Source organism: Cnephaeus nilssonii, assembly GCF_951640355.1.
Source record: "Cnephaeus nilssonii genome assembly, chromosome: 17".
Classification (NCBI taxonomy): Eukaryota; Metazoa; Chordata; class Mammalia; order Chiroptera; family Vespertilionidae; genus Cnephaeus; species Cnephaeus nilssonii.
In genome coordinates this window covers 1,233,469-1,242,740 of record NC_137088.1, presented here as the reverse complement: position 1 = coordinate 1,242,740, position 9,272 = coordinate 1,233,469, and the positions used below count along the sequence as shown (strand labels likewise).

Here is a 9,272-nt window from a genome sequence, read left to right as displayed (position 1 = left end):
CGGGGCCTCCGCTCTGCTGGGCGCTGCGGGCAGTTGGGCTGAGCCTTGGAGGAGACGGGGAGGAAGAGGGTTCCGCAGGGGCTCCCCTGCGCACAGGCTTCGAGGCCCGGCCTGCTCGGCTGGCAGGGGAAGCGGGCGAGGCCAGCACGGCTGGGACACGGAGTGAGCGGGCAGGTGGTGTGGGAGGAGGCGGGCCTGGGCAGGTGCCAGGTGAGACCAGGTGTGGTGGCCCAGAGCGCTCTGGCTGCAGGAGGGCGTGCACGTAGGGCATGAGTGAGGGCCGCCTTGCTGACCTCGGCAGTGGAGAGAAGTGGGTGCTTCCAGAGCTCTGAGGAGGCCCAAGGGCTGACTCAGACGTGAGTGAGGTGCAGGGACACCCTGGGGGTGGGGCACGGGCCAGGGAGCAGGATTGGCAGGCGGTGAGCCCCGTCCACACCGTGGGGACCTCCTCAGGGCTCCCGGACTCCAGCAGCTCAGGGTCGGGTCGGGTCGGGGGAGCAGTGGGCCGCGAGCTCGTCTGCTGGGCAGGTGTACGTGCTTGGCGGCAGGGTCCGAGGGGAACGTGGGAGGCGTGGCACCACTTTGTGCAGAATAGGGTTTGGGGTCTCAGGGTTATCCAGGTCTGGGATGAGAGGCAAGTTGTTGGAAAACACGCCACACATGAGTTTCTTTTTTTTTTTTAAATATCTTTTTATTGATTTTAGAGGACGGGAAAGGGAAAGAGAGATAGAAACATCAGTGAGGAGAGAGAATCTTGTTAATCCTCATCCAAGGATATTTTCCACTGATCTTTTAGAGAAAGAGGAAGAGAGAGGCCAAGCCCTGGCTGGTTTGGCTCAGTGGATGGAGCATCGGCCTGTGGACTGAAGGGTCCCGAGTTTGATTTTGGTCAAGGGCACATGTCCAAGTTACGGGCTCGGTCCCCGGTGGGGGGCATGCGAGAGGCAGCCGATCAATGTTTCTCATCATTGATGTTTCTCTCACTCCTCCCTTCCTCTCTAAAATCAATAAAAATATGTTTTTAAAAAAGAGAGAGGGAAAGACAGAGAGAAACATCGATGTGAGAGAAACACATCGATGGGTTGCCTCCTGCACGAGCCCTGACCAGGGCCTGGGCTGGGGAGGAGCCTGCAACCCAGGTACGTGCCCTTGACCAGAATCGAACCCGGGACCTTCTGGTCTGCAGGCCGACACCCTATCCGCTGAGCCACACCTACTGGGCCCCACATCAGTGTTTCATGCAGAAGCCTGTCCCAGGGGTTATCCAGGCCAGGGAGCATGGGAGTTACCTGGAGAGGGTTAACCTGGAGAGGGCTGGAGAGCTGGCTCGCGCCCTGGGAGCCCGGATGTGGAGGGATGGGGCATGGGAACAGGTGTTGGTGGGAGCGGGATGGGGACGGGGGGGGGGGGGGGGAGGCGGGGAGAACCTGGGTCTGGCCCCTCGCAGGTCCTAGGAGCTGCCCCGCGTCCAGCCCTGCCTCTCCCCCCAGGACCTGAGCGCGGCCCTGCCCTCGGGGCAGATCTGCCACGACCAGCAGCGGCTGGAGGTGATCTTCGCGGACCTGGCGCAGCGGAAGGACGACGCCCAGCAGCGCAGCTGGGCCCTGTACGAGGACGAGGGCGTCATCCGCTGCTACCTGGACGAGCTGCTGCGCATCCTGGTGCGGGGTGGGGACCCAGCCGCCCGCCCTGCGCCACCCCGGCCCTCGGCGGCGCCCTCACCTGCGGCCGCAGGGCTCGCCCTGACCTCACACCCCCTCCCCGCAGACGGACGCGGACCCTGAAGTTTGCAAGAAGATGTGCAAGAGGAACCAGTTCGAGTCCGTGCTGGCCTTGGTGGCCTACTACCAGATGGTGCGTGGGGCTGGGGCGGGGCCTGGGGGCGGGGCGGGGGCGGGGCCTGTCGCGGGGGGGGGGCGGGGGGGGCTCCGGCGCTGAGCACGCAGGGCCCCTGCCAGGAGCACCGGGCGTCCCTGCGGCTGCTGCTCCTCAAGTGCTTCGGCGCCATGTGCAGCCTGGACGCGGCCATCATCTCCACCCTCGTGCTGTCCGTGCTGCCCGTGGAGCTGGCGCGGGACATGCAGACGGACACGCAGGGTGAGGCGCGGGGAGCTCCCTGCCATCCGGAGGGGGTCCCTGCCGTCTGTGGCGTCGCTGACGGCCCGCCTTGCCCCCCCAGACCACCAGAAACTGTGCTACTCCGCCCTCATCCTGGCCATGGTCCTGTCCATGGGGGAGGCCGTGCCCTGCGCCCACTACGGTGAGAAGGCAGGGAGCCGGAGCCCGCGGGGCCAGCACCCTGGCTGAGGGCAGAGGGCTGCGGGCTGAGGGCTGGGCCCCCGACAGGGCCTGCAGGGTGGGGTCCCCGGGAGGGGCTCTCAGCAGTGCAGGGAGCGGGCGGCGGGGCTGCAGCCGGCCTGTGCCCCTGCAGAGCACCTGGGCACGCCCTTCGCCCAGTTCCTGCTGAGCGTCGTGGAGGACGGGCTGCCCTCGGACGCCGCGGAGCAGCTGCCGGATCTCTGCACCAACCTGCTGCTGGCGCTCAACCTGCACCTGCCAGGTGGGGGCCGGCGGGAGGTGGGGGGCCGGCGGGAGGGGGGGGCCGGCGGGAGGGGGGGGGGCCGGCGGGAGGGGGGGGGGCCGGCGGGAGGGGGGGGGGCCGGCGGGAGGTGGGGGGCCGGCGGGAGGGGGGGGCCGGCGGGAGGTGGGGGGCCGGCGGGAGGGGGGGGCCGGCGGGAGGTGGGGGGCCGGCGGGAGGGGAGGCGCCCACCAGCCAGGGCTCCGGCTCAGCACCTGCCCCACCCGCCCCACCTCCCCGCGTGTCTCCCCGCAGCTCCCGAGCAGAACGTGGTCATGGCCGCCCTGGGCAAGCACGCCAACGTCAAGGTCTTCTCCGAGAAGCTGCTCCTGCTCCTCAACAGAGGGGGTGAGCCCCCGAGTGTGCGCGGTGCCACGCCCGTGTCCTGGGACCCCGGGACCCCGTCATCCCCGGGGAGACGGGGCCCGGCACCAGGACCGCCTGACCCCCCCCCCCCCCCGCCCCCAGACGACCCCGTGCGCATCTTCACCCACGAGCCCGCGCCGCCGCACTCGGTCCTCAAGTTCCTGCAGGACGTGTTCGCCAGCCCCGCCACGGCCACCATCTTCTACCACACGGACATGATGGCGCTCATCGACATCACCGTGCGCCACATCGCCGACCTGTCGCCCGGAGACAAGGTGCCGGGACCCGGGGACCGAGGGGGAGTGACGGCCGGAGGCGAGGGCCGGGCATGGGAGGCGCTGGGGACCTGGGGGCGCCAGGCCGGCCCTGCAGCTCGCGGGGGGCGGGGGTCTGTCGGGGGGGTGGGGGGGAAGCTGGAGCCCAGGAGCCGTGGGAGGTGGGGGTGGAAGTGGAAGTGGGGGTGCAGGCCGCGTGCTTCTCCCAGGAGGGGGCCATCTAGTAGCGCTGGGAGTGCCAGGGGGCCGGGTGTGGGGCTGGGGCTGCAGGTGCTGATTGCTGAGGTGCCGAGGGACCTGACACGGGAGGGGGTGGAGTGTGGGTGGTGGTTTTTATTTTTTAATCCTCACCCGAGGATATGTTCTTATTGATCTTAGAGAGGGGGAAGGAGAGAGCGAGCGAGAGGAAGAGAGAGAGAGAAACATTGATGAGGAAGAGAAACATGGATTGGTTGCCTCCTGTAGGCCCCGCCCAGGGATTGAACCCCCAGCCTGGATGTGTGCCCTGCACCCGGACCCCTCGGCACAGGGCTGAGCTCCAACCACCTGCCGCAGGGGCCAGGGCTGGCTGTGTCTGAGCGGCTGATCACACGGAGGGGGGGCTCAGCCTGGGCTGCTGCCTGCCTGTGGCTGCAAGGACCCTGCTCAGCTCCTCCCTCCCCCTCTTGGCACGATGTCCCACCCTTTCTTGGTGAATATCGGGGGCCCCCTCGTCCTTGGAGACCTCAGACCTCCAGCAGCTCCGTGCGCCCGCTCTAGGGGGGCAGAGCCACACACCCGGGGGCCATGCCCCGCACTGACTGGGTGTGTGAGGTGGCCCGTGGCCTACGCCGAGGCCCGTGGCCGGGGGTAGCACGGAGCCACGGCTGCTGCTCGGAAGGGGTAGGCTGTTTTCCGTGTCAAGATTGAGTCAGGCGTCCAGGCACAGGGGCCGGCAGAGGGCCGGCAGGAGGCCTCGGGAGCAGGAGGCCGCGCTGAGCTGCCTGTGCCCCATGTGGTGGGAAGCCTGTGGCTGGCGGCACTCGGAGTCGGATGGACAGGCCAGAGGAAGTCCAGGCCTTAGCGCGGGCTGGCAGGTCCGGAGGGAGAGACCGGGAGGAAAACCAGGGCAACAGGAGCAGAGCCACGTGTGGAGGAGGAGCAGGGACTGAGCCCGAGTGAGACAAGGACCGAGGACCGGCCAGTCCCCGGTTAATGGTTGATCTGCATTATTAACCGGTTAAGCGTTAATCCGCACTATTAACTGGTTAATAATTAATCCACATGTTTAACCGGTTAATAATCCGCATTATTGACCATAATAATGCAGATTTTGTAATCCAAAGAAAACACGGTAATTTCAAGAGAAACATCAAAAGTGCTTTATTCAAAGTAATGTCCATCGCTAGCTACACATTCCCCCATCGTTCAGGTAATTGGTGGGTACCGTCCCAATAGAACTTTTCTTGTTTTGAGGCAAACCATTCAGAGACCCAATTTTCCACTTCTTCGTACGTGTTGAAGTGCTGCTCAGAAAGTGCGTGTGCCATCGATCAGAACAAGTGGTCATCTGAGGGAGCAATACAACAAAACAGCACACATATCAAATCGCATATATATCAACATACGTGTAACCCTATCCATTGGGAGAAATCCGCATTATTAACCAGTGCACCCAGTATCCTTGGGTGAGGATTAAAGAAAGAGAGAGACGGCTTGTTTCCCATGAAGCCCAAGGCCAGCAGCCCGGGCAGTTAGAGAAGGTGGGCAGTGGTGCTTTAAGGGAGAGGCGAACGCGGGAGCCCCAGGCAGTGCACGCCCACGCCCACGGGAGGTTTGTGGTCCGGAGTGCCCTGAGGCCTGTGCTGGCTTTGCAGTTGTCTGTTGCTTAGATACCTGGACTTGATTGGCAGGCTCTGGTCTGACTAGGGGTGGGAGCTAGCAGGGTGATGCTGCCTCATCAAAGGTAAAAAGAAAAATGCCGATGGCAAAGGGGACAGACCAAGAGGACGTGCCGGGCCAGGTCCGTGGGTTGGGGTCTCAGTGAGGCAGGGAGCAGCGTGGGTGTCCGATGGGGGCGGGGGGGCTGTTGGAGCTCTCTCACCTGAGGTGCTGGGAAGGTGAGGGCGGCTGGGACTGGGAGATGGACTCTGAGCACGTGGGCCAGGAGGTGATGGCCAGGTCTTAGGAATGGGCTGGACTGGGGTGGGGAGACAGAGGACGCCTGCGGGTCTGGCCTGACATTTGAACGGACAGCGCTGTTTGCTGTTTACCCAGGTGAAGAACAGGAGAAAGCCTTCACTGTGGAACGATGGGGGGGCCGTGAGTTTGATGGTGGACAGGGGTTTGAGGACCCCGAGGTGCAGGAGGGACAGTGGGCGGGTGGAGGTGCTTGTCTGGGCTCACGGGAGAGGTCGAGGCCAGAGGTGTGAGTGGGTCACGGTTGAGGCTGTGTGAAGGAGATCTTCCAGGGTGAGAGGACGGCGAGAAGCAGGGGGCCTCTGAACGCAGGCAGCGTTACCAGGAGGCGCAGTGGCCTGGCCGGTGTGGCTCAGTGGATAGAGTGTCGGCCTGGGGACTGAAGGGTCCTGGATTCGATTCCTGGTCAGGGCACATGCCCAGGTTGTGGGCTCGAGCCCCAGTGGGGGGCGTGCAGGAGGCAGCCGATCCGTGATTCTCTCTCATCATTGATGTGTCTACCTCCCTCTCTGAAATCAATAAAAACATTAAAAGATAGAAATAAAAAAATAAGGGAGGGGCAGGGGCTCGCCGCTGCTGCTTGCCACCTCTCTGAGCCAGGACTGCTGCAGGCCAGCCACCTCCTGGGACTTTCTGTCTCGGGTGATTCATTCATTCATTCATTCATTCACTTACCCATCTGAGAACTATCGCAGGCCAGTTCTGTGCCAAGTACATTCTGGGAGCCAGGCTGCAACTCTGAGCCTCCCTGGTGTCCACAGCCCCGGGGTCCATGTGGCCTGTCCCCGGGGTCCCTAAGCTTTGCCTGCTCTCCCCGCAGCTGCGCATGGAGTACCTCTCCCTGATGCATGCGGTGGTGCGCTCCACGCCCTACCTGCAGCACCGCCACCGGCTGCCTGACCTGCAAGCCACTCTGCGGCGCATCCTGACGGAGGAGGACGCCTCGCCCCAGTGCCAGATGGACCGCATGATTGTCCGGGAGATGTGCAAGGAGTTCCCGGCGCTGGGCGAGGCCCCCAGCTAGCGCCGTCCTCTCCGCCCTTCCCTGCAGCCCTGGCCCGCGATCGGGACTTGGGGCTTGGCCCAAGAATGTTCTGCGCGGACGGCGGTGTTCGGGGGTGCGGTGGCGGAAGGGTCCTGCGCAGGGCCCGCCCCCTGACGTGGGGCTGATGCGAGGGGCCAAGTGCAGGACTGGGGACCACGCTCTGGGAACAATGCTGGGGCCAAGGGAATGTGTGTGAGCTGAAGCCCCTCCACGTCCCAGCTGCCTCTTCAGCATGTCCCCCTCCCCCTCTCCGTACACACACACACACACACACACGCACACACACGCACAGGCACACGCACACTCAGAGTCCTGCTGCTGCTTCAGGCTGGGCCAGGGCCCCATCCCCAGCCTGTCTGGTCCGTGTCCTGGGCTTCAGCAAGCCGCGTCCTTGGGGTGAGGGGAGACTCCGCTAGCTCTGTCTTTTGCCTTAGCTTTGCAATAAGTGCTGCTCATGTGCTTCCCCGCCCCCGCCCCCAGGGGTCAGTGCCCTCCCCCACCCCCCAGGGGCCTGGGCCAGGCCGCTGCTGTGAAAGCAGAACTTGGGAGACAGGTGCCCCATCCTTCAGCCTCAGAACGGGGTGATGGCGCCGAGAAGGCCCGTGACAGGTTCTGTTTTCTCTGTGAACACGTAGACTGAAAAGCCATGTGTCCTTCCTGTGTGCTGCTGCTCGCCTTTGGAAATAAATGGCCTCTGGAAACAGGCTTCCCTGTGTGATCCTGGGGTGGGAAGAGGATGGCGCCCTGGGGCTTGCCCGGCCCTCTCCAGCCCTCCGAGGTGAAGACCCGGGCCGCCTGTCCTCTGCGGCCATGAGCCCTGCTCCAGCCTGGCTTCCCGGAGTTCCCTGCTCCGAGCCACAGCAGCCGTGCCCGGGGTCCCGCAGGTGCTGCCCCGCAGGCTTCGCTTAAGATCTCCCTCTGCCTCGAATGCCGTCCTTTCCTCCCGTTGAAACCCGGCTCCGGCCCTGGGCCCTGCCCGGCTCTGTGTTCCTATCTCGTTGGTCATGAGGCCGGGAAGATCCCGCATTGCTCAGCTTCGGCAGAGGTTTGGTAATGACGGTGGGAGAAGAGAGTATCTGAGCAAATAGGGGGTTAGGTTTGCACTTTCCTTGTGGGCTCCCAAGTTTAAAAAATTTCCGCTGTACGTGGAGGAGATTCCAGGAACCCAGTGCCAGACTCCAACCAGTCAGTGGTTTTCATCAATTTTTTAAAAAAATTATTTTATTGATTTTTTACAGAGAGGAAGGGAGAGAGAGAGTTAGAAACATCGATGAGAGAGAAACATCGATCAGCTGCCTCCTCCACGCCCCCTACTGGTACGTGCCCTTGACCGGAATCAAACCTGGGACCCTTCAGTCCACAGGCTGATGCTCTATCCACTGAGCCAAACCGGTTTCGGCCATCTATTTATTTATTTATTTATTTTGCCCAAGGTGATTTTAAAAATAAATTTATTTCAGAGAGGAAGGGAGAGGGAGAGAAACATCAATGATGAGAGTCATTGATTGGCTGCCTCCCGCCCCCAGTGGGAATCAAGCCCACAACCCAGGCAGGTGTCCTTGACCAGAACTGAACTTGGGACTCTACAGTCCACAGGCCGATGCTCTGTCCGCAGAGCCATGCCAGCCAGGGCTGCCCAAGATGATTTCTATCAGGTGATCGCACACATTCGGACTCATCCCTGACATTGTGACTTCGGGTCACGACCTTTATTTTCTCATTGGGATGCAAAAGGCAGAGGGCTTGTCCCACCAAGGCTCGTGCAGGAGCGCGGAGACGCGGGGGAGGGGCGGGTCCCTGGGAAACAGGTCCCCGGAAGGTGAGGCAGGCGCACTGGGCCGGAACTCCTGGGAGCCCCCTTTGTGCCCGGAACCCACGACTGGCTTCCAGCCCGCTCCTTTCTCCTGGGAGCGGAGGCAGAGAACCGCATTCTCCTCCTGAAACACCGACCTCGTGGGCAGCGCGGGGGCCGGCTGTGCCCTGGGGACCGAGCTGGCACGGAGGGACCCCGGCCCGGAGGCCGCTGCCAGCTGTCCCAGGGGACACGGCTGTGTTCGTAAGGGATGCAGACGCTCCCCCTCACGCCCTTGGGGACCCAGACCTGCATCCGGCCGAAGCTCCGACCGCAGCGGGTCCTCCGGTGCAGAGACGGGGGCAAAGCGCCACTGGAGCTCACCCGCCTCCCGGCCCGGCCGGGCGAGGCGCTCGGAGGGTGGAACCCCCGGGAACCCCGCCTCCCGGAAGCGAAGAAGTCGAGAGGCCAACGAGCGCGCCGTGTGATTGGTTGGTGGTGATGTCATAGTTACCGTTTGGGAGGGCGAGAGGCCGTAGGCCGGGGTTCTCCGCCGGGTCCCAGCAGGAGCCGCACCCCTCGGTATTCTGGGCCCCAGAGCGACCCCCGCCCCGGTGCTGGGACGCCCACGCCCTTTGCACCCGGCGCTGCAGGCCGCTGTCGCTGCTGCCTGTGCAGGCCACTTGGTGGAGCGTCTCCCGAGCATCTTCCCGGCGGTGCTGGGACCCACGGGGCGCCCTGTCCCCAGACAATGCGTCCCGCGGGGGCAGAGCCTCACATTGTGCCCAGCAGAGACGGTGGCTTTCTGATTGGGGCGCTCGGCGTGCACCCGCCGCCCCGCTACCCTGTGACGTCTATTCCGCTGCGCCCGCCCATTGGCCAGACGGTACCGACTCGCGCCCGGAGGTGCACGGCGCGGGGAGAACCGGACTGCACGGCGGGAAGAGGGTTGAGCTTCTGTTAGTCCCGTCCAGGGGTTCAAGGACGCGGTCTTAGCGGAGGAGCAGCCGGATCCGAGGAGCCGGGCCCGCAGCCGCG

At 64.0% G+C, this 9,272-nt stretch overlaps 1 protein-coding gene across 4 annotated transcripts in view; it reads left to right on the top strand.

Annotated features, from left to right (window-relative positions):
- The window catches only part of NCKIPSD (NCK interacting protein with SH3 domain), a 12,734-nt gene extending 5,595 nt beyond the window's left edge, over nucleotides 1-7,139 (top strand). For 3 of the 4 annotated variants that reach the window (XM_079795609.1, XM_079795606.1, XM_079795608.1), the window contains exons 6-13: nucleotides 1,491-1,661; nucleotides 1,768-1,854; nucleotides 1,959-2,097; nucleotides 2,180-2,260; nucleotides 2,432-2,560; nucleotides 2,834-2,926; nucleotides 3,047-3,219; nucleotides 6,218-7,139. In XM_079795609.1, the coding sequence (XP_079651735.1) occupies nucleotides 1,491-1,661; nucleotides 1,768-1,854; nucleotides 1,959-2,097; nucleotides 2,180-2,260; nucleotides 2,432-2,560; nucleotides 2,834-2,926; nucleotides 3,047-3,219; nucleotides 6,218-6,421 (1,077 nt within the window). In that variant the 3' untranslated portion in view covers nucleotides 6,422-7,139. Of the gene's footprint in view, nucleotides 1-1,490; nucleotides 1,662-1,767; nucleotides 1,855-1,958; nucleotides 2,098-2,179; nucleotides 2,261-2,412; nucleotides 2,561-2,833; nucleotides 2,927-3,046; nucleotides 3,220-6,217 lie in introns of all 4 variants that reach the window. The other variant, XM_079795607.1, reaches the window with a different exon arrangement.
- The last annotated feature ends 2,133 nt before the right edge of the window (nucleotides 7,140-9,272 follow it).